At 47.7% G+C, this 24,078-nt stretch overlaps 1 protein-coding gene across 6 annotated transcripts in view; it reads right to left on the bottom strand.

Annotated features, from left to right (window-relative positions):
- Nucleotides 1–24,078, bottom strand: part of MDGA2 (MAM domain containing glycosylphosphatidylinositol anchor 2) — a 2,250,375-nt gene that overhangs the window by 320,256 nt on the left and 1,906,041 nt on the right. For 4 of the 6 annotated variants that reach the window (XM_069637393.1, XM_069637390.1, XM_069637391.1 and 1 more), the window contains exon 11: nt 18,596–18,773. In XM_069637393.1, the coding sequence (XP_069493494.1) occupies nt 18,596–18,773 (178 nt within the window). The remainder of the gene's footprint in view (nt 1–18,595; nt 18,774–24,078) is intronic. The other 2 variants (XM_069637392.1, XM_069637389.1) reach the window with 1 other exon arrangement.

Consider the following 24,078-nt stretch of genomic DNA (forward strand, 5'->3'; position numbering starts at 1 on the left):
TGCAGCTACAGAGCAGTGGTAAACATTGCCCATCAGCTCTGTGCGATTATCTTCTGTGAAGTTAGGCAATTGAAGTTAGTGTTAACTTACCATTCAGAAGTATACATTTTAAACATTGTACTTTTCATGTTGTGTTGTTTGAAGGGTTGTGCATTTTAGAATGCTCCAGTGGTGCCAACAATATATGCTTTGTATTTTCCGTTGATGTCAGCATTATTTTAAAAAAAAACGAAAAATCCTACATCTTTTTGGTCACAAAATGTTTGCAAGTATCCCTATCTATTCCTGCCTTAGCTTATTCAGACAATACTGCCTTAATAGCTAGGACTTCTCATTCCCTCCAATGTTTGTTAGACAGGTACATCAAATTCATGACTAAATTAGATCACGAAAAAAACCACCAAAAAATAAGCAGTTTTAACTTGTAGATCAGACAGAAAGCCAATATGCTTATATACATTTTTTAAGGATGGCCAACCGATTCCACAGATACACATCAATATATGACGGTAACTTGCAGAGCCTTTTGCAAGAGGCAAGAATATCTCAGGCAATAAGAGGCATTCATTGCCTTTGTAAACAATTTAACGCCCAGCCTATAGATATGTTTATATGGGTCTATGACATAAAAGTAAACGTTGTGGCTAAATATGGACCTGCATTAGGGGGATAGAAGAACTCTGATTTTACAAGTGCTGGAAAATAAATGAACTAAAGGTTTTCTTGAGTCTTTTGACCTCTGCTCCCACATTGGCTCTCTTGCCCCTGCATTCGCTGATCTCTGTAACCACTCTTTTGCCACTGGATCTTTCCCATCCTCCCTCAAACACTCCATTGTGCACTCCCTCCTGAAAAACTTTCAGCACACCCTACTTGTCCATCAAACTACTGCCCTATTTCTATCACCCCCTTCCTTGGGAAACTACTGGAGAAGCTGCCCTTTCCACACCTTACCTCACACACTGAACTTGTTGGTGGTCTCCACAAACATCAATCTGGATTCCGAGCATCCAGAGGCACGAAAACTGCTCTCCAGAACACCTGTGAAGAACTGCTCTCATCTCTGGACTCTAACTCTACAGCTGTCCTCATCCTACTCAATCTCTTCTCTGCCTTTGATACAGTTAAACATTCCATCCTCATAAAATGGCTCCATGATACACTTGGTATCTCGGAGCGGGCACTAGACTGGCTTACCTCCTTCTTAGCTGACCGTTCCTCCCAAGTCAATTTGGGCACCTTCTCCTCACCTACTTCCTTCTTCACCTGTGGTGTGTCCCCCAGGCCTGAAACCTCTCCCCCTGGTTCTTCAACACTTATCTTGCTCAGCTAGCATTGCTCATTTCCTCCTCATCCGCTAACTTCCATTGCTACGCATATGAGACAACTCTTTTTCAAACTTCCTGCTGACCCTCCTGCATCTTCCATCATCCCTGGCTGCCTATCTGCCATCCAGTCCTGGTGTACTCCCGACAATCTGCCTCAATGGCAGCAAGACTGAGATCATTCCCATCGGGACTCATGCTCCCTCTTTTTTCCCCTAACTATGTGTGTAAGGTGTTCGCTAAACAGGGGGCCGGAGGCTGATCACTTTCTTCAGCTGGCTCCCTCTTATGGAACAGCCTCCTCCTCCCTCTTGAGAGGGACTTCCTCAAATTCCAGAAGCTCCTGAAAACTTTACTTTTCACCTCCTCCTTCCCTTCATCCCTACTCTGCTAATCTCACAGTCGCTGTGATTGGTGGCCAGGGCTCTTAAGTATCCTCGGGTACCTGGCCTCCCATACCCAATTGTCCCAGCCTCTGCCTACCTCCCAGCACTTGCCTCAGCACCCACCGGCCTCAATCCTGTAGGTTTGTACTTTCTACCCAATGCGGCCCCCGGCTGCATAGCACTTACTATATTATGCACTTCATCTGCTGCTCACCCAAGACCATGGACATTCCAGCACTTACCCCCACCCTTCACTTCCCCTTCTTCTCGCTGCACTTGCCTGTTCTGAATACTCACAAGGCATAGTATGTTCGTCTTTATCTTCCACTGTATTCATTGTTTTTCAATCCCATGTTCCCTCCCTGTTGCCCTGGGGGTGCTTGTTAAGCAAGAATTGGTGTAGTTAGCCTGTGGGAGACTACACAACCCCTGTCCTCTTGGTATTAGGTAACCCACCTATTGGTATAGGTCTGTAATACACAAGTTGGTAGCGTGACTGAGCAGCCAGACTTATTTCAAGAGGGGTACATGTGAGCTGTAGAGCTGTAGCATCGAAATTCACCAATACAAGTATCCAAATAACACTTACACTCAAGGTTTTCTAGGAAAATAATTATTTATTTAACTGTCAGTTTTAAATAAGCATTCTTTAAAAAGGGCAATGTGTTACTATCAAAATACACTTCAAAATATGTTCACAGAATCAAGGCAAAGCAAGTAGATGCTCTTTAAAGATGTTTCATACACACTTCCTACACCCTGGGGTGACTTCACTAACCAGGACAGTACTGGCATTTATATATCACTTTTGCACTTGGTAAATTCTGAGGTCGGTAGAAAGGAAAGGTTAGAGGAAAGAAAAAGGTTAAACAGGTTCTCAGAGCATGTGAGCACTTCATATCTTCCAATGAAGTCTAGATAAAAAGGGACAGTTAGAACCAAAGACAATGGAATAGGAGAGTCCCCAGGGAGCCAGGCCAACCAAAGTCAATTGGAGCAAAGTCTATGGAGCTGAGGCACTTCTTAGATAGGAAATGTCTTGCACAATGTTAGAGAGTTTGTTGAAGCAAAATCCCTGTAGGGTCTCAAGCTGTTACACTTGTGAAAGTTAGAGCTACAATCAACACTAGAAAACGCAGCTACTGCAAGTCTCAACTGAAAAAAGAAAGCTACAGACGATGAGGTAAGTACCCCAAAATCAGAACAGTACCTTTGGTTAGAAGGAGAGGATCCATCTGGCTTCTGTTTGGTTGCAGGGATGTAGATCCTGTGTTCCTGGGCCTCAGTCGTGGGGACAAGAGGGAGGACGTCTGGAGGACTCCTGCATGCAATGCAAAGGTCGGTGGCAGCTACGGGTGTTCTTCGAATCAGCGGCACTTTGCGTTTTCAGCGCTCGGTAAACAGCACCACAGCGGACATGGACACCGGTTGGGCTTCCTTCACCCCTTGAGTTCAGCACTCACGTGAGGTGACTTGAGCTTGGGTCGTCCTGCTTCAGGAGGGTCCTCAGGTGACTTCTGGAGCTTTTGGCCGGTTTACAGATGTTGCAATTGACGGCACTCGGTTCCAGCAGCAGCAAAGAAGTACAGCCAGTTGGGGAAAGTCTTCCAGCCAAGTTTGTCTCAGGGTTAGTTGGTCCCACTAACCCAAGGGAAGAAGTCGTCCTCTCCGGAGCTTCTCTTGTTGATCATAAAAAGGAGTTTCAGCAGAGCAGCAGGGCTTCACTGGGTAGTTCAACGGACCAGGAAGATGCAGCAAGCTTTGTTCACGGTTTTATCATCGAGGTGTTCTTCCCAGTGGTATACTCTTTCTTCAGTCCAAGAAGCCTCGCCTTTCAAGCAGGTTTCTCCCATTTATGCACAGCCTAGCGGTCACTCACACAGCAGGGTGCCTGTCCTACAAGGACAGCCAGACAATCAGGACTGTGTGCATTCAGGTAACCAAGGAGACAAAGGACAGGGGAGTTTTGGGCATGTCCCTCACTTCCTGCCCTTCAAGACACACTGGAGCCAGAGGCGGTTTTCAGTACTGAAGCCTGCCAAAACAAACAAAGGGCTCAAACCTGGTTTGGCGCACAGAGTAAAACCCATGAAAGAACCCACAAACAAGAAATGGCAAAAAAAGATCGGAGCCGCTGTGGTTTCATCTCAGATAATCTAGGTTTTAAACCTCTGCATTCATGAACGAGATTGTGGCGTAAAAGGGAGTGTGCTTATATACCAACGCACTGGCTTATCAAGACCTCAGGGGTAGGTGGATGCAGTCCTTAGCTGCAATCAATAAAACATTCCATGTCTTCACTGGGACTAAGTAACCCTTTAATCAAACCGTTTGAAGAGGGGGCGCTGCTTTTATGGAGGGAAAAGACATGATTCGTCGAAGCTCTGAATCTGCAAAATCCACGGTCCAACACTTTTTCGAGCATTGTCTCCAATTCTGTTTGGATAACTGCACAGACTTGTTTCCAAACCCATGTAAGAGGGGCTTGTATTTGACTTGAGAGGTAACCGTCTACTGTAGTGGTTAAATGGAACCCTAGCAAGTCACAGGATTCAACACCATCCTGTTGTTGCGATGACAGTACAGTGAATGAATTAACTAATTTTGTTTTTTTTTGCCCACATTTGAATAATTTAGCAACATTTCTCCTTTTTTTTTGTTTATCCAATATTAGACCATTAAAGAAGGCCATTCTATTGGCGTTAATGTTTATTGAAAATCCCTTATCGCTCAGAATGTCAAATGTTTTTAATGTTGTATCTTAGTGTGCGTGTATATCTTATGTTTATCTGTATGTTACACCTCTATGAAACTGTATTTAAGAAAGAAAGAAAGAAAGAAAGAAAGAAAGAAAGAAAGAAAGAAAGAAAGAAAGAAAGAAAGAAAGAAAGAAAGAAAGAAAGAAAGAAAGAAAGAAAGAAAGAAAACGTTTGCAATGTCTAGTTACTATACTATGGTGTGTGAATATTTTGAACAACTGAAACCAGCAAAAAGGCAGCATGAAATCCTGAGTAGTATCAACACCCTACCGTATTTACTATTGAGTACATTTAATTTCGACCACGTGCTGATCACTAGGGTTAGAATCAACCTTCTGCATTTGAGAGCTACAACCTCAAAATAGGTGTCGCATCCAGGGCAGAAGAATTGTCTACTTTTCCCTGCTCCAGTGGAGGATTTAATCCACTTTGTATTGCTTTGTCCTCAGTATCACTCTTTCAGGGTTAACACTATATTACCATTGCTACATAATTTAGGCTTTGCTCAATGCCGGCCTGTGTTGTACTATCTGTCAACAGCTGAAGCACCAATAATTAGCTTGGCATTACAAACTTGCCTTCAATTTTCATTAAAGCACGAGAGCACTTCATTATCTGCTTTACAGTTATCATATGCTGTATGCCATAACCTTAATTTTGTGTACTAAATTCAGCTCTTTTTTACTATCGGTTTTTAAATCTACATTTTTAACTGTAATGTATTTTAAAATGTTTGTAAATATACACTGCTGTAATCTGTTTGAGTATTTCTTGAATAAATATGTGTGTTTTATCGACAGTGATCCTCTCTGAAATGAACTTTATTTGACTGACTAAAGTTAGCATAAAAGTAGATGCGTGCGGGGGGAAAGCGAGAGGACAAATTATGCTAACTGGAACCGCATGCAGCACAAACTGTTTCTAATGCACAACCGAATGTTAAGTGTTCTGCAAAACCATCTGGTAAAGTTAGCCATCCTATTTTGCCTGCCTGTGCATTTCTCTTCTATCACTCCACTGATCTTGATTCACTTCCAACTTTTCTGACTGTTGTGGCTTCTCAGTCTCCCTCCCCTTTGTAGTAGAATTGAACAGCTGTATTTGCTCTGACTTTGTTTTGCTGTGTGATGAATACAAGGATGTAATCACTCCTTAACCTGGGGTGAAACCTCCACATGTGGACAGAGGATGGCTGATGCTACCTGATCCTGATCCTGACCATGTGGCCGGCTTTATGAGGGAGGATCACTGGAGGGGTGGAGGGTAACTCTCAGGGAGAACCGATGGCATCAGTGGGGGAAATCAATATCCTCCTTCCTCCTTAAAGGATACTCCCTCAGTCCCCCAGACCTTAATGGCATGTTGTTACCCTCACTCCCCACATCGATGTAAAGTTGGTGTATCTAAACTTCATATTGCCACAAGGGAGAATATGTGTCCTACTGAGAAGAGTTAGAGGCAGGAATGGTGATGATCACTCCCCAGGTAACTTGATATCCATATTCCTCTGAGTAATCTAAAACCTAACTCCCCCCTCCAACACTACTGAAAATACTCCTTCAAACTCTGCATACAAGTCATCAAACCCACCGTTTAAAACTAATGAAAGAACTCCTTCAAGCTCTGTATACAAGTTATCTAGCACGCCACTTAAGACTTTTCCAGACTCTGTATATAAGTTACCATAAACTGACTTCCATTCTTCTAAGGATAAAAGTATTGACACGAGGAAGCTGAACTGAGTTATGAAGATTATTGAAGGTCCAGAACGTAAGCCGTGCTCTAGGTTGTTGTGAGCGCATATTGGCCGGCGAGGAATTTAAACAGGAATGACAGTTTACAGGACAGAACTGGCTGGAGAGGTTGAATCCTCTGGGTCCTCAGGGACTGCTGGGCAAATGCGAGGTTCATGGAGCCAACCGGCTCACGGGAGAAACCAAAGGAGGCAGACTGCAGAGTTAAGTACGCTGTGGGAATGCCAAAAGAAGGACGGCTTCCTGGAGTCCACTGTACCAAAAAGCAGCCTCTTCACTGCTGGAGCCCATGGGAGCACGGAACAGGCAAACCAGAGATGCAGGAAGGAGAGGAACCACAAAGCAGAGATGGCAAGCCCTAAGGAAGGAAGTGGGATGCAAAGCAGCCGCTGCAGGCTCATCAAGGGAGAAGTCATTCCCGCTACAGCCAACCGGTGAGTCTGCCGGAGAGAGAAGAGGACACCGGGCATTTCGGCAATGGGACTGATAGCAAACAGAAAGAAATAAAAATGCCATATTTCTTAAAGAAGCAGAGCAGAACAGATATGAGAAACTGTGAAGCTTGCAAGTGTGTGAAACATGTATATGAGAAAGCCCTGGCAGGAGAGTATAGCAGACTATTCAAGTCACAAGTGTTTTGTGTATCAGAAGAGTTTGCATATGAGAAAGGCCTGGCGTAAGAGTATAGCAGGCATTTCAATTCACATGTGTTTTGTGTATGAGAAGAAGTGTTTGCATATGAGAAAGCCCTGGCAGCAGATTATACTAGGCATTTCAAGTCACAAGGGTTTTGAGTATCAGAAGAGTTTGCATATGAGAAAGGCCTGGCGTGAAGTATAGCAGGCATTTCAAGTCGCACCTGTTTTGTGTATGAGAAGAAGTGTTTGCATATGAGAAAGCCCTGGCAGCAGATTATACTTGGCATTTCAAGTCACAAGTGTTTTGAGTATGAAAAGAAGAGTTTGCATTTAAGAAAAGCCCTGGCAGGAGAGTATACCAGTCAGACCTAAAGTGCAAAAGTATGCAGATGAGAAAAGCCCTCGCAGGAGAGCATACCAGACATTACAAGTCAAAAATGTTTGTGTTTTGATGAAAATAAAGCTTTGTCTATGAGAGAATACCAGCAGGAGACTACAGCGGGTTGATTCAAATTGGAAAATCTATTAAATGAACTATATGAAAACATTCTGATAAGGATACATCAGAAAGTAACTAAAGAGTGTGATTGAGATATATCACAAAGTAAGAAGAAACCTGGCCGGAGAGTACACCAGGTAGCTTATCAGTCAGACTGTCAGCCAAACTATTTTGTGTGTTAATCAGATCTGATCTGAAGTAACTTGAGGAACCAGTATAAAGCTGAGTGAAGAGAAATCCAGGGGAAGGCAACCACCCTCTGGGATTGTGAACTTTATCCTTCTGAAACCTTTATGTTGGAGTTGAAGCATTTTCCTTTTTCCATTTTCCTTTTTGAACATGTGTGCACCTTCCAAGGCCAAAAGACATTATCCTTTTCACCTTGTAGTTAATCTTTAGAATGTAAGGGTCAGAATAGCACTTTAGACACAGGACAGTTTATTTCGGACATCTTGACAAAGGATCGACCCATTTGTTCAATTTTAGGCGGGAAAAATACCTCTTACAGCAGTGACATTTTCCATATCCATTTTTGTTAATAAATGTCTATGGCCAAAACTATGAATCACCTTTGTCCGAGTTTCATTCCCGTCCCTTCACAGCTGTCACATTTTATTCTTCACATAAAACGATTTGAAAATGTGAGATGGTGTCTAATTTGTAGGTTAGTGATGAAGGCCTTTAAAATGTTTTTTTAATGAATTCATGGTAAAGACGCCTAACTATTTTCATGTTTTCATGTCTGATTAATTTACTCGACAGCCGCTAGTTCATACACTTGTGCATGTACTGAATGATCTCTTTGTTAGTATTGGCTATTCATACTTTATAAAACAATCCTATTCAAATGAGGGAACACCCACAGAAGGACATGGTGTTGGTATTTATTTATTTATTTAGATGCCTCTGAAGAATCATGTGTATTAATCTCAACAGGCAGACGTTTAGGGGAAAGTATAGAAAGGGAGACTGTCTGAATCTAAAGCGAGAGGCTCCAGAATGGTACCTTGCTGCATACAAGTGTTTTGTATTTTTCTTTAACCAATATGAAAAGGTAAACCTTTAAAATATGGGTATTTACCTTATCACATGAAAGCAACAGCAATTATGTGATGTAGATTTCACCAAAAACTGAACATTCATGGAATTGCATAGGTGAAAATGTGAGAAATTCCAAGAACTGGATTCTGCTAAAGTATAAACTCACAGCAAAGTATGCTGAAAGCCACTCTAAGAAATAAAACATTCTCCATTCATCTGAAATATTGTACTTTACAAACTCAAAGTTTGGTGAGGTTTGATCAAGGGGGGGCAAAGTTGTAGGGGGGTCCCAAAATAAATTTTTTCCCATAGACTGAATGCAGAAAAAACTTTGCTCACGCCTACAGCCCAAACCGCTGGACGGATTTTAACCAAATGTGCGGCAGGAGCAGCAGCTTGGTCCCAAAAGCGTGCTTTTGTAAATTCAGTGGGAATCCATCCAGTAGTTATTTTTTTTAAACGACTAAAAAGTAGGTCCCAAAAAATTAGTGATATCTATGTCCGCTCCGTGGACACACTTCCCTGTTCGCTCCACGGACAGGACTCCGATTGGCTTAGAAGGCAACGTGGTGTCTGCGGACATTGGACACACCCGCTGATTGGATGGTGAAAAGCGTGAAGTGCGTCAGATTTTTGGAAACGCCCGCCATCTTGGATTCGTGGACAGCGCAGTAAAGACACGCAACATTGCACTTGTCAAATGTATCAAATAATCTCTGGGGAGGTGATGTCATGATTCCTACCCCCGGGTACCCAGACCAAGTCCATCAACCCCGGAAGCAGGCATCAAGTTACCCCAAGCAAGCCCAACAACCCCTACTAGCGGCTATTTGGGTGGAGTCCTGGCGCCTATGGTGCCAGGCTCATATGGAGAGTCAGTCCTGGCGCCATAGGCACCAGTCTTATAAATTAAAACTTACCTGATGCAGACCATGCTGCAAACTTACCTGATGCAGACCATGCTGCAAGAGCTCCAAGCCAAAAGAGGCTTGGAAGGGACTATTTTACCTAGGTACTATTTTTTTACTCGGGTGGGGCTGGGGAGGAATACTTACCTGGGACTACTATGGAGGCTATTTAAACCACACCTGAAGAGCAGCACACGCTTCGCGTTATTCTGCATCCAGCAGCGTAACGCTCACCGTGCCTGCAAGTCCGCATCCAGTCTTCTGCCACGCCCGCCTCGTGTTTGGAGCTCCTAGAAAAAGGGAGAAAGAAGGAGAAAAGGTTAGAACAACAGCAATACCTTTGATCCTTACCTGAATTCCCGATTCATCGCGCCTTCGAGCTGGAAGAAAGACATTATTTTATGCGCATCGCCTCGCCTGCTTCAGCGCCGCTGAACTCACCGGCCTTCGCAGCATCTTCACATTTCACTGCATCCTCCTGCATGTTCCCGCCGCACTCCGGCACCTAAGGAGAAGACAAGAACAGCAAAGTGAGCCAAGGGAATACACAGAGGAATACCCCCCATTGACTTACCTGATTTTACCACCGGGGGTACTATTCTTCGTCACGGGTCGGCGCAGCTTCCACTGCATCCTAGCCGAACCCCGGCCCCTAAGGGGAAACAAAAGGACAGCAAGGTGAAACAAGGGACTAACAAAGTGAACCCTCCTCACCACAAAAGACTTACCCGATTTTACTGCCGGAGACATTATTCCCCGAGACTTCATACTTTCTCTCAGCGCCTGAATAAGGGAGAAAGCAACAGGTTACATATGGACATTACTTTATCGAACTGTGTTGGATAATACAAATCCTTACTAGAACATTACCGGTTGCCAAGAGGAACTCTTCAGTAAGGTCAAGCTGCAACTTGCAAGGAATTGGACAAGAGTGAAAGTCGGGCATTTGAACTCTTACGAACTACATACTTACGGCGTCTTGCCGGGAATATCGGAGTCAATATTGTCCTGGAACTCACCAATTCCTTCGAGCCAGTGAAGCAACTGGTTATCTACGCGCCCCTGCGCTCAATGCAGGATGGAGAGCTCATCTTTTTGAAATCATCAGGTAAGACTATAAGAGGGGACATCCAAGATGATCAGTGGGGAGAACAACGGGGTGGGGGGATTTACGCTCAACTCCACGGGTGGTTAAGTCCCTTTCTCCACTTGCAGAAGAATATTCCTACGGGCCAAGCAAACAAAGCTAGGTGGGCCGGGCCAGTCCAGTCCGTCATCTCGGCCCTACGCGTCACATTGGTGGAGATCGCAGCAGTCCAGTCCAGATCGACGCCTCTGTGGGAGCCAGGTGAGCGTAACAGGTGTGGGGTGATGAGGATGGGATAGGATATGGCTGCAAGAAGCAAAAAAAGAACAAGTTACTCTCTTACCTGGTAACGTTCTTTCGATGGGATGGTCCGACGACGTATTCCATATCCATGACAGGTAATGTCCACAGCTGTGCTGCTTCCGAAAATTTTTGGCATCTGCGTCCTGCGTCGATGACGTCGATGCGCCGTCCCCGAGGACCTCCTCCGACGGCCGACGTCACCCGATGTGATAAGTAGGACGCACGACGCCCGTAGCCTCAGTTGTAGTTTTTTCCCTCAGAACGTGTTACACCAGTTTTCTGCCAGTCAGACACACAAGGCCTTGCGGAACGCAAGCTGCTATCGCATAAGAAATTCTGCAGTGGGGAAGGTAGGGAGGGAGCGATATGAAATACGTCGTCGGACCATCCCACCGAAAGAACGTTACCAGGTAAGAGAGTAATTTGTTCTTCGAGGGGATTGGGTCCTCCAACGTATTCCATATCTATGACAGACTCCCAAAGCAGTACCAAGCAAGGAGGTGGGAAAAGAATTTAGAACACAAATTTAGCATGCCCAATCAAATTGCGGAATAAAGGACTGCCTTGCCAAAGGCCAGATCCTGCCCTCGGATGGAATCAAGGGAGTAGTGATGTACAAAAGTATGTACCAAAGCCCAGGTGGCTGCATCACAGATGTGACGAATATGAACACCCCTCTGCAGGGCAGTAGATGCAGCCACTCCCCTGGTAGAATGGGCCCGCAAGCCAGCTGGAGGGTCCTTACCCGCCAAGCGGTAACAGTCGGAGATAGCTAAAATAATCCAACGAGACAAAGTCTGTTTCGTCACAGCTTGTCCCAAACGCTTTCCAGCGTAACCAATGAAAAGTTGATCGTCCACTCTGACCCGGGACATGTGTGAAATATAAAAGCTCAACGCTCTCCTAGGATCAAGCCTATGGAGCCTCTCCTCTTCCTTACCAGGATGTGGAGGAGGATAGAACGCCGGAAGAACAACCTTCTGGCTCAAATGAAATTCCGAAACCACCTTCGGAAGAAAGGAAGGATGAACTCTAAGGACAACCCTGTCCTTATGAAACACAGTGAAGGTTGGCTTAACTGAAAGTGCCTGTAACTCACTCACTCTGCGAGCGGAAATAACCGCAACCAAAAACACAGTTTTCAGAGTTAACAGTCTCAAAGGGCAAGAATGCAAAGGTTCAAACGGAGCACCCATAAGAAACTTAAGAACAAGGTTCAAATCCCAACCGGGCACCAGAAAAGGTGACGGAGGGAACACATTAGTGAGCCCTTTCAAAAACTGAGAAATTAAAGGAATCTTAAAATAGGAACATTCTTCAGACGAGCGCTTAAATATGGACAGCGCCGCCAGGTAACCTTTAATGGTCCCCACTTGCAAGCCCCTGTGGGCTAAGGAAAGCAAAAAAGACAGAACCATGGGAATGTCACACTCAAAAGGATCCACATTCTTAACTCTGCACCAGTCGCAGAACTTTCTCCAAAGGCAACAGTACAGAGACTTTGTTGCCGGCCGCCTGGCCGAGAGCAACACCTCCATCACGTCTTCAGGGAGATCCCAATCCTTATACCTCAACCTTTCAGAAGCCAAGCGTGAAGGTTGAGGGATCTGACCTCTGGATGGGGAACCTGACCCCCTCCCGTGAGAGCAGATCGTCTCGGTAGGGAAGACGACATGGAGGGCAGATGGACAAGTCGAGAAGGTCCGGGTACCACGTCCTCTGGGCCCACACCGGAGCAATGAGGATCATCTGGGAACTGAACCTCCGTAACCTCCGCAGTACTTGCGGGATGACGGGGACTGGAGGAAACGCGTACAGCAGTGGGAATGACCACTCCACCATGAACGCGTCTCCTAAGGCTCCTTTTGGAGGAAATTCCCGCGAGCAGAACCTTTCGCACTTACGGTTGACACTAGAGGCGAAGAGATCCACTTGAGGGGTCCCCAAAGGGCGAAGGAGAATCTCCTGAGCCAGCTCCCACTCGTGAGAGATCGTGCTCTGCCTGCTCAGAGCGTCCGCCGTCTCATTGTCGTCTCCGGCCAGATGAACAGCCGAGATCGAAACTTCCTGCTGGATGGCCCAGAACTCGAGCTGCATCGCCTCCCTGCACAGAGGAAGTGACCCTGCCCCCCCCCCCCCATTTTCGTTGAAGTAGTGCATGGCCACCGTGTTGTCCGTTAGAGTCAGGACACTCTTTCCTCGCACAGTCGGCAGAAAAGCCTTCAGGGCAAGCATGACGGCCCTCAGCTCCAACAGATTGATATGGAGTCTGGACTCCAATGGAGACCAACGACCGCTGACTGTCAACTCGTTGGCATGAGCTCCACATCCCGTGAGGGATGCGTCTGTCACGATCGTCACCTCCGGCCAGGGCAGCCAAAATGGGGCCCCCTTCATCAGACTGCCTTCGACGGCCCACCACAGAAAGTCCTGTGCGACCGAGGGCGGCACCTGAACAGGGTCCGACATCCTGCCTGAGGACTGAGACCACTGGAGCTTGAGTGCCCACTGCAAAGATCTCATCCGCAGACGAGCCTCTGGCACCAGAAGAATGCAGGATGCCATGAGGCCGAGCAGTCTCAAGAACTCGGACGCTGGGAGATTCTGGGCAAGTTGAAACTTGTGCACCATCTGCTGAATGTGAAGAGCCCTCACCTGGGGAGGAAAACACTGCCCCAGGGATGTGTCGAGCACTGCTCCGATGTACTGGAGCCGCTCTGTTGGCGTCAAATGGGACTTCTTTAAATTGAGGGAGAAGCCCAGCTTGTGAAGGGAGTGACAGGTGACGGACAGATGATCCAGGACTTGCTCGGGAGAGCTCCCCCTGATCAACCATTCGTCCAGGTAGGGGTAGACGTGAATCCCCCCTTTCCTGAGATGCAATGCTACCACCACCATGAGCTTGGTGAAAACCCTCGGGGCGAAGGTCAATCCAAACAGCAGGACCTGAAACTGAAAGTGCGAGTCGCCAACCGCGAACCTCAGGTACTTCTTGTGCTTGGGATGGATCGGCACATGGAAGTAAGCGTCCTTGAGGTCGAGAGACACCAACCAGTCCTGAAGTTGAAGGGCCTGGAGGACTTGAGAGAGAGTAATCATCTTGAACCTGTCCTTCCTGAGGAGTTTGTTCAAACCGCGCAAGTCCATGATGGGTCTCAATCCCCCATCTTTCTTCGAAATCAAAAAATAAGGGGAATACCATCCATTGTTCCTCTCCGCTACAGGCACCAGCTCTATGGCGCCTTTCTCCAGCAGGGCTTGAATTTCCTGCGCAAGGAGCGGATCCGGACTCTTCAAAGAGAGGTTCCCAGGTGGATTGTCGTGAGGCCTCTGCCGAAAGGGAAGATAGTAGCCATGGGTTATGATCTCCAGAACCCACACATCTGAAGTAATGGCACGCCACTCTACAAGATGCTGCGCCAGCCTTCCCCCAACTGGCGAACCATGGGAACTGGCCTCATGACTGATTGGTAGCGGCTGTGGCGTTGCCTGAGGGCAAAGAGGCAACTGCCCAAGCGGCCTTGGCACCTCGAATACCCCGTTTTCCACCTCTGGCACTCTTATGGTGGCCTCTTTGACTGATAGCTCCTCTCGCTTTACTGAAGGACGAGTAATAGCGAAAGGAACCCTCCCTCCATTGTTGTCCCCTAGGACAAAAAGGCGGAGGTTGTCGAACTGCAGCGCCCAATGACTTCGCTGCAGCTTTGGAGGTCTGCAACCTCTCAAGGCTCTCGTCAGCCTTGCTGCCAAAAAGATGTTCACCGTCAAAGGGCATGTTGAGGGGCCGGGACTGCACATCAGGAGCAAACCCAGACTTCCGCAACCACGCAAACCTGCGTATTACGGTGCTCGCCGCCATGGACCGGCTGACACAATCTGCCATGTTCAAACCCGACTGAACGGCCTCACACATGGCATCCTTGCCATCCTAAACCATAGCAAGGAAACCATCTCGTTCGTCCCCTTCGGGAATATGTTCAGCCGCTAATGCAACACAGTTCCACAGAGTGTGTGTGAAATGAGACAAGGCACATACAGAGTTGGCCGCCTGACGCGCCATACCCCCTGAAGAAAACACTTTCTTCGCCCAGCCGTCAAAACATTTGTCCTCCCTATCCGGAGGGATGGTAGGATACGACGCCTGCTTTGCCAGGGCCGTAGCCGCCTGCACCACCAAACTCTCAGGAGTGGGGTGCCTGGACAAGTAGCAGGGGTCGCTACTGGCTGGACGGTATTTTCACGACAAAGACTTGCCCACTGCCGGGAGACTCTCCGGAGCAGTCCAAGCCGCCTCCACCCTTCTCTGCAGAGCCATGTGAAATGGCAGTATCGGGTCAGTGGGGGGACCAAGATCAAGGATGTCCGTGAGATCATCCTGAACGAACTCCCCTGGGGGAGCCGACCATCCCAAGTACTCGGTGACCCGAGACATAAGGCGCCGGTACAAAGAATCGGCATGAGTGCCAGGCTCTGGCCTACAAAACTCCACCTCCGGAGAGGTGTCCAGTCCACTGGCATCATGCAGTGACTGCCTCAGGTCATCAAATTGGCTATGGCCTGAGAGAAGCTCATCTGGCACCGTAACTGGAACCAAGCCTTCATCAGAGCCTTCATCACCCTCTGAAATGTACTCCAGGCGGTGAGAGGAAGACATCTGGGGACCAACGCTATGCCTGACCTTAGCCAGAGCCTTTCTAGGGGCTAACCACATGCCACGGGCCCGTCCGACACCACCGCCTCAAGAGTTGGCGTCAGCATCGACGGCGTCGACAAAGGCCTCGAAGCCGGAGCTCCGAGTGTGTCTCTCGACGACCTAGGTGCCGACAGCGTCGACGACCCCCTCGGAGGTGGAGCCTCGAGAGAGATCGTCGACGACCTAGGCGCCGACAGCGTCGACGACCCCCTCGGAGGCGGAGCCTCCAGAGACATCGTCGACGACCTCGGCGCCACAAGCGTCGACATCTTCCTCGAAGACGGCACAGGATCACGCGGTCTCGAGCGCGTGGAGGACCGGGACCCGGAACGGGCATGGCGAGAACGGCTACCCTTGTCCGAGCAGGACCTCTCCCACGAGCCGTGCCACCACAGTGTTTTTTATTTCCTAGCTGTACCGGGAGGATGGACTGCCTTAGTGTGTGAACCATAATTAGTAACCGGCGAGGGCGCAATCAGAATGAAAGAACCATTCTGATTGGCCCTCGCCAAGGCATTACCCAGCCGGGAATCCCTCAGCCGGGATTCTACGACCATTGTTCCCGGCAGGGGGCCTGGCAGCTCCTCAGCCAATGATGAGGCTCAAAGCTGGGCCATCCCCAGGGGGACTATTGGGTAGCTTTGCTCGATCCTATAACTATGGGCCATGGGGCATTACCTGAGTCGTAATGCCCCCGCCGCTCGGGGCATATTGCTTAAATATCACAGTCATGCGCTCTGTTTAGATTTTATAGCTAATTATACCTCCATTACAATCAACCTTCATTTCGTGAACAATAACAGGACTCCTATTAAAATACTTCTGAATTTTCTCTGCATACCTGTTCAAATAAATACAAACGACGATGCAGGCACACTTCTGTCTGAGAGAAGAGATGCAGGAGGTGTAATTCAAAATATAATTTCACTGAATGAGGAATGCAGCTTGACCTTGCTCGTCGTGCTGGGAATATCGACAATCTAGCATTAAGGCGTCCTTTGTGCACCTTCTCATATATTATTTTCTCTTGGCTGCATAGGAAAACTCCCAATTACGTAAATGCTTAAATAGCCAATTCAATTGCAGTCGTCCAAATTTTGAATTGATCATTGGGTAGAGGGCATTAGAATTGTGGAAACTCTGCTCTCGCATGCTTACCCACTTAGTCCAATGTACACACACTCACAGTAACCCGCCTCGCCCACAAATGGGGAAACTAAATATTGTTTGCGAGTATAATCTCAGAGAGAGAGAGAGAGAGATTGTCATATTTAAGAATCTGACTACAAATTTAATATAAACAAGTGCACTGTAAAAGCCCACCCGACGCTTTTATAAGCAGCATGATAGACCAGATCCAGGAGAAGACCACAGCTCAACTTTATAAAGATGTATGCAGGGTGGGTATCAGTTTGCTATGCAGGGAAGATGTGCTTCTATATAATAGGCCCTTTTCACTGGCAAAGATAATGATCCTGAGAAGGTGGTTGGGTTTTGAACCTCTACCCCATTCAACTACTGAACTGTGGACATAACATTAAACCAAGTCTTGTCCTTACGATGACGTTTTTATCACTACAAAATAGTAATGATGAAAGAACACTCGTGGATTAAAAGGTAAGACTCAACTAGGAGCATTTTGTAAAAACTGGGAAACATTCTATCAGGATATTTTCAAAAATGATTCACTATTCACCTTTTTCAATGTAATAAATGTATTTAGTTCTTTGTTTTCTCTCTCTCTTTAGGCTTCTCATTTTTTAATAAAACCTCCAATGTAAAAACGAAGTAACAAAATAAAAATAAGGGACTAGAAAGCATTTGTAGAATGTCATTTTCAAGCTTAGCAGGTGAATGCAACACGCTATAAAACCCGTATGCACTTCATTTAGTACTTTGCATTTAACCCATGTCTAAAATAAACCTGCAATCCTAATCTGCAATTAGGAGGAAATAACAAATGAGAGGTATTTGAACTACCTCTTGTTTTTAGTGTTGGCACCATACCGGCTCAATGTGTCCCTTAATCATGCTTGCCAATTCACATGGTTCTGATTCATTGTTGAGTCCTCAAAGAATGTGGGCATTTCCTTCAGGCACTTCAGAGGAACTTCTTTTTCCTCGCGGCAGATCACATACTTAAGCAATAGAACCAGAGCGTCGGGGGCTTACCTATGGGCCCCGGGGCATTACCTGAGACGGTAATGCCTCCGACGCTCGGGTTCTATTGCTATTAGTACCCCGGCCCGCAAAAATTGCGTCACCGGGGCACTAAAAGCTTTTTTTTTGTCCTGAAACGCTGCGGCGTTTCGGCGCTGCAGCGTTTCAGGACAAAATAAAACGACCAAGAAAATGGCTGCCGCCATGGAAAGGGAAAACGGAGTCCGTTTTCCCTTTCCATGGCGGGCATCGGGAGTGGACACGCTGGGAACACAAGTGTTCCCAGCGCGTCCGCTCAAGAAAAAGGATCAAAAATAAGGTAAGTGGGGTTGGGAGGGCGGGAGTGGGAGAGGAAATAAAAAAAAATTTAAAAAAGTACCTGCGTCCCCGGCGGGGACGAGGGAAGCCTCCAGCCGTGTGGAGGCGCGGAGCGGGGATGGCCCCGCTTCGAGTCTCCACACGGCTGTAGGCTTTCCTCGTCCTGCGCCGGGGACGCAGGAACAAGAAGGTAAGTGGAGGGAGGGGGTGGGGATTTAGAAAAAAAAAATCCTTACCCGAGTCCCCCGCGGGGGGCGAAGGCAGCCTCTCAGCCGCGGGGAGGCTCGGAGCGGGGATGGCCCCGCTTCGAGCCTCCTCATTGGCTGAGGGGCTGCCACGCCCCCCGCCGGGAACAAAGGCCGTGGAATCCCGATGAAGGGAATCCCGGCCGGGTAGTGACCTGGCGAGAGCCAATCAGAATGGCTCTTGCCTTCTGATTGTCTCTCGCCGAGTTACTAATTCAGAATATAATTGTTCACTCGTATCTGTGCAACCACAGACCAATTCCAGAGTAAGGCGTGAGATGTTTTAAACTGTGCACTGTCACAACAATGAAGCTGATTTCAAACATATATCCCATTGTCATGATCCCTATGAGTTTCCTCCTAATAGTTTATGTACACTTGAAGCGGACTACTTGGAATCCGTTGATACACATTTGCAAGATGAAATACTTCATTATACAAAAAAAATAGAAACACACATTTGCTTGAAACCCCCTTACCACTGTATTTGATGACACGGATGGCTGAATCTCCTTCCCCGAATCTCGTGATTGGAGTTAAGCGCACTTCATATGGTTCCGGTTTAATGAGCTCTGTCAAATTGTTTGTGATCAATTCTCCTTTTGGGATATTGCCATTTACTGGAATTTCTTGCTCCCACCATCTTTGATGACCAGCCTGAAAATGAAATGAACAATTCTTTAGAGCTCCACAGACTGAAGACACAAGCAAAAGTCACACATAGGACTCTCATATAACTAGTCCTTCAAATGAAACTGATCTGCAGGATTAGATTTACAGAACACCGAAAGCATGAGCTTCATTATACAAAAATTATTCAACATAACTATGAGCTAACCTGGTAAATTATTTGATGAGTTTGTCATTATGTTCGTATTCAATATCAGTATATTAACAATCATCAACTAGATGTTCCGAATTTAATATAGTAAGCTTCATACAGGTGGGCGGTAACACTGACATGTGTTAAATTAAATATTACATAGCCTGAGAGAGCTTGACATAGGAGCACAGCATATCTTTAAGAAGGGATATGATATTATGACTCAGATAGGCAAATAGAAAGGGTCTAGCTTTGGTTTCCTACTTCTCCTAAACAAACCAGCAACACATGAATCAGATGCATAGATTCTGATAGGCAGAAAGCATGTAAGGCCTAGCTAGTTTACCAATTTTCCTGTCTGGTGTCTTCCATATACAGGGCATTTCTCAAACTCTAGGCTTGGTGATATTCTGAGTGGCGGAAACAGCCACCTGGTGGGGCCAGATTGATCAATTTTATGACAAATTTACTGGCATGGTTAATGTGCTCTGTTCCGCCAAAACCTATTTGGTACAAATACAAGACTGCTTTGGTTACAGAATTGCCACAAAGTAACTGTATTTCAGAGAGGGTGTCTTATCAATGTATTATACATAAACACATAAATAATCCCTTTTCACAGGTGCCAGAGTTGTATTCACTGTGAAAGACTAGGCAGTCTGAATACCGGGAAAGTACTACGAATACCAATCAAGATGGAAGAAGGACTCACATGAATTGACTATGTTTCACCATTATTGCCTGCATTGTTACATCTAAGATTCTGGTTGGTCACCCAATTATATCCTTACAAAAAGGCATTGATTGATTTACTCTATAGCCCTGGAAGGGCTAGGTGTCCTTGGTTAATCCACTTCAAAGGGTATTGCCCATTATAGAAAGTAAAAACCTTTCCCCCCGGGGGCGTGGCCTGCAGCCATGAAGTGAGCAGCATCTTCTCTGTGCTCCTGCATGATACTGTCTAAATCCACGCTAAAACGGAAGCTAATTTCATCCTGGAGCTGGATTCCTGAGTAGGAACATACGCTGCATGAATTGATGGTGGCGGAGTGGGACAAAAATCCTTGCTTTGCAGATAAAACACTTTGACAGGGGCCGCAAGAAGAATATACCAAGATGGTGGCATCCATCTAATAGTGCACGGAGGGAGGCACGAACTTGAAGGTGCACTTCAGCGAGGTAGCAGGGAGGATACATCAGCGCGCAAGTTGGAGCTGCATGCCCTCAGGGACTGCACATGGGACAACTGGAGAGCAATGGGCACACCACTCAGGCCTCGACGTGGAACCTGCTGGAGTGCCAGAGAGAGTGGAGGTGTAAGGCAATGAGTGCCCGGGTTTGCTGCCGGCTACACAGCTTGAGCTGATATACGTGTTTGCGACATTCACCCGGATAGGTGCTTGGAGATTGCAAAGTGTGCACGAAGCAGACCTGACCTGTTATAATATGATATGATATGGCATTTATAACACGCCTATACACAAGTGTTTCAAGGCGCGATGAGGCAAGGGAGGGGAACAGAGGGAAGACAGACAAAGATCCTACTAGGCCAGGTGTCATTCAGATCACGCAAGTGCATGGGAAGGGGGAGAGTGCGGAGGGAAGGGGGAGGAGACAGTACAGTAGATGGGATAAAAGAATAAATAACAATAGTAGAAGTACGGCCAGCAGGTGGCAAGGGTAAATGCAGACAACATGTGTCAAGTGTTGGAAATGGGACTGTAGGGATACAGAAACAGTCCAACAGTCCCGAAGTGCGGGGGTTGGCAGGAAGGCAGTGCAGGTGTGCGACTGGTGGGGGAGGGGAACCGGGCCCAAGATCAGAGGGTGGCCAGGTAACTAGTGCAGTTTTGGTTTCAGCCAGGAAATCAGCAGGGGAGAGGAGGAGAAAAAGCAGAAGCTAAGAGAAACGTTTTGAGGTGCTTCCGGAACCGGAGAGGATTCTCCTTAAGTTTCAGGGAGGCAGGTAGGCCATTCCATTGGGAGGCCCCAGCCGAAGAAAGAGATCTACCACCAACTCGTTGCTTGGGGCAGGGACTGACCCTGAGGGAGTTGTAAACGGATGAGCCAAGAGTTCGAGAAGGAAGATATTTAGGAACAGAGAGATGAAGGTATTGAGGCCCCAGAAGGCCTTGTGGACAATGCAGAGGGTTTTGAACTTAATCCACACAGCCACAGGGAGCCAGTGCAGAGATTTCAGTCCTGGAGAGATACGATCCCTGGGCTTGAGGCCAAGCACAAGTCTTGCAGTCCTGTTCTGGATGATTTGCAGAGGGCGGAGAGTAGAAGCAGGCAGTTTTAGAAAGAGGCTTTGGCAGTACCTTCTGCACAAGCTATTTGTCAGAGTTGAGTGGTTAGAACAGGATGAAAAAGCCTGATTACAAGAAACAACACAACAGGTCACTGCAATGAACCTGGACACGGGGAAGGACGGTGGCCTATTACGCCAAGCTTTGAGTGAAGCCTAGTCCAGCCTAGAGAGAACCAGAGCTCTGGTGACAGTGGGCTTCTGGGGGAAGGATAGGAAAGGAAGGTTACCACTGAGGAGGTGCAGCTGGTAGTGTGACTTCTTAGAGACATCAGAGATGTGTGGAGAGAAGGAGAGTTTGGAGTCGAAGATGACCCAGAGGTTTTTAGCCTCACAGGTGGGAGCAAGAAGAGGGCCAAGAGAGGGCGGCCAGAGAGTGACAGGAAAGGAGGCAGCAGGTGTGCCGATGAGGAGAATCTCGGTCTTACTGGCATTAAGGCAAAGATCATTGGCGGCCCACCACTAATGGATGGCGGACAGACAGTTGGAGATGACAGAGCGAGAAGAGGTGGCTGGGGGTAGCCTGAAAATGAGCTGAGTGTCATTCGCATAGCACTGGAAGTTGGGGCAGAGCGCGCCAATGCTGTGGGCAAGAAGTGCAAGGGAGAAAGGTTAGACCCCTGGGCAACACCACAGGTAGAGATAGAGATGGAGGAGAGGAAGGACCCAAGCTGAACCTCGGAGGGTCGATCAGAGAGGAAAGAAGTCAGCCACGCCATGGCCTGACCGGTGATACCCAGGTAATCACAGAGACGGTTGAGCAGGATGGCATGGTTGACCGTGTCAAAGGCAGAAGAGAGATCTAGTAAGATGAAGACACAGGGGGTGTTGGAATCAAGGTTGGAGAGTAGGACTTCACGGATGTTCAGGAGAGCAGTTTCTGTGCTTCTGGCAGCTCTGAAGCCAGACTGCTGATCATGGAGACAGCCAATAGATTCAGTGTGGTGATTGAGCTGGGAGATGGCCAGCTTTTCCAAGAGTTTACCCAGGAAAGGAGTGATGGAGATTGAGCGATAGTTAGCCGAGCAAGATGGGTCGGCAGAGGGTTTCTTAAGAAGAGGGTGCTCAAGGGAGTGCTTTAGGGGGGAAGGGAAGACTCAGGTGGCGAAGGAGTGGTTGCAGAAAATCGGCCAGGGCAGGAGCTATATGGTCCTTGATAGTTTTGGAGGAACAGGGATGGACATGTTTTGACAAGACTTTCATAGATGGGACTAGTCTAGAAACCTCGCCTGGGGAGAACAGGGGAAAGGCAGAAAAGGAGGGAGGAGAGGTGGCCGAAGAGGGGCCAGAGGAGGAGCAGGGAGTAGAGGGAGGAAGGGGAGAGGAGGAGAGAGAGGACAGGAATTCCTGAGTTTTAGAGATGAGATGGGAAGCCAGTGCCGTGCAGAGGGCCTGGGAAGGGACAGGAGAGGCAGAGACTGCAGCAGGATTGGCCAGTTCCTTGCAGATTTTAAAGAGTTCAGCCGAGTTGTTAGTTGCCGCAGAGACGCGGGCTTGGGTGTGAGCTCTCTTCTTGGTGAGGACAGAGAGCCGGTACTGCCTTTGGAGCAGGCAGGACAGTTTGTCAGAGGATGCACAAGAAACACGCCATTTCCTCTCAGCCACCCTGCACTTGTGTTTAAGGGTGACGAGGTCTGAGTCATGCCAGGAGTTGCACTTGTCTTTGGGCTTCAGGCGGAACCTCATGACAGGGGTATTGAGAGTATCAGATATAGCAGAGCGGGCCATGGAAAGGACAGTGTCAGGGTGTGGGTCAGTCAAAGGGGGACAGGGGCGTGAGAAAGTGGCGGAGAAAGCCTCAACTGACATGCGCTTCATGGGTCAGATGACCGAGACGGTAGGTGGTAGTGATGGAGTTGGCATGGCCTGAGGGGTAGAGAGGGGGTGAGCTGGGAGGAAAGGAGAAATTGATCACTCCAGGAGAGAGGAGTGGTGAGGGATAGAAAGGGGAAGTTCTGAGGAGATCAGAACATCCAGAGTGTGCCCTGCAGAGTGAGTCGGGTGAGGAGAATAGACAGTGAGAGAGATTCACAGAGGTCCCGAGAGAGTCCAGAGGAAGGACGGGAAGCATCCAGGTGGATGTTGAAGTCTCCAAGAAGGAGGAGTTGAGTGGTCGAGACAAGGAGGGAATAGGAGAGGTCCGCCCACTCAGTGAGGAAGGAGGAGATCTGACCAGGTGGCCGATAGATAGTAGCCACAGTAAGGGAATGGCTAGGAGAGAGCGAGAGCCTGCAGACGAGGCATTCGAAAGAGGAGTAGGCCTGCGTAGGAATGACAGAGGCAGGAATCCACTCAGTGATGATCAGGGCTACACCTTCTCCCGGGCGGTTGGACCTGGGCGCAGAGAGGATCTTGTAGGTGTCAGCGAGGAGAGTGTCAAAGCTTGTGACAGAGATGGCCGTGAACCATGTCTCGTTGAGACGAGGACATCGAGGTCAAGTTCCTCCAGAAGGCGGCAGATGTCGGAGGAGTGTTTGACAGCTGAGCTAGTGTTTAGAGTGGCAATATGGAGAAGGTTGCTGTCCTTGAAAGACTTCCGGGGAGGGGTATAAATCAGAGGTACACCCTGCGGAGGTGCAGAAGAAGCCTGAGGGGTGGGGGAGGGGAGAAAGGGAAGGACGAGAGGGCAAGGTAGCCAAGGAGGAGGTAGCAGCGGGAGGCGAGGAAGCCGTTGAGGGGGCAGAGGGAACAGGAGGAGAAGGAAGGAAATTGATGAGGTGTGGGAAGTGTATATCGAAGAGGAGAAGGTTGGCTAGAGGGCCTTGGACCAAGATGGTACCATTCACATAAATATTAATGATGACCTTAGAGGAGTGAAAGGAGGCCAGGAG

Source organism: Ambystoma mexicanum, chromosome 14 (assembly GCF_040938575.1).
Source record: "Ambystoma mexicanum isolate Mex_15411 chromosome 14, UKY_AmexF1_1, whole genome shotgun sequence".
Classification (NCBI taxonomy): Eukaryota; Metazoa; Chordata; class Amphibia; order Caudata; family Ambystomatidae; genus Ambystoma; species Ambystoma mexicanum.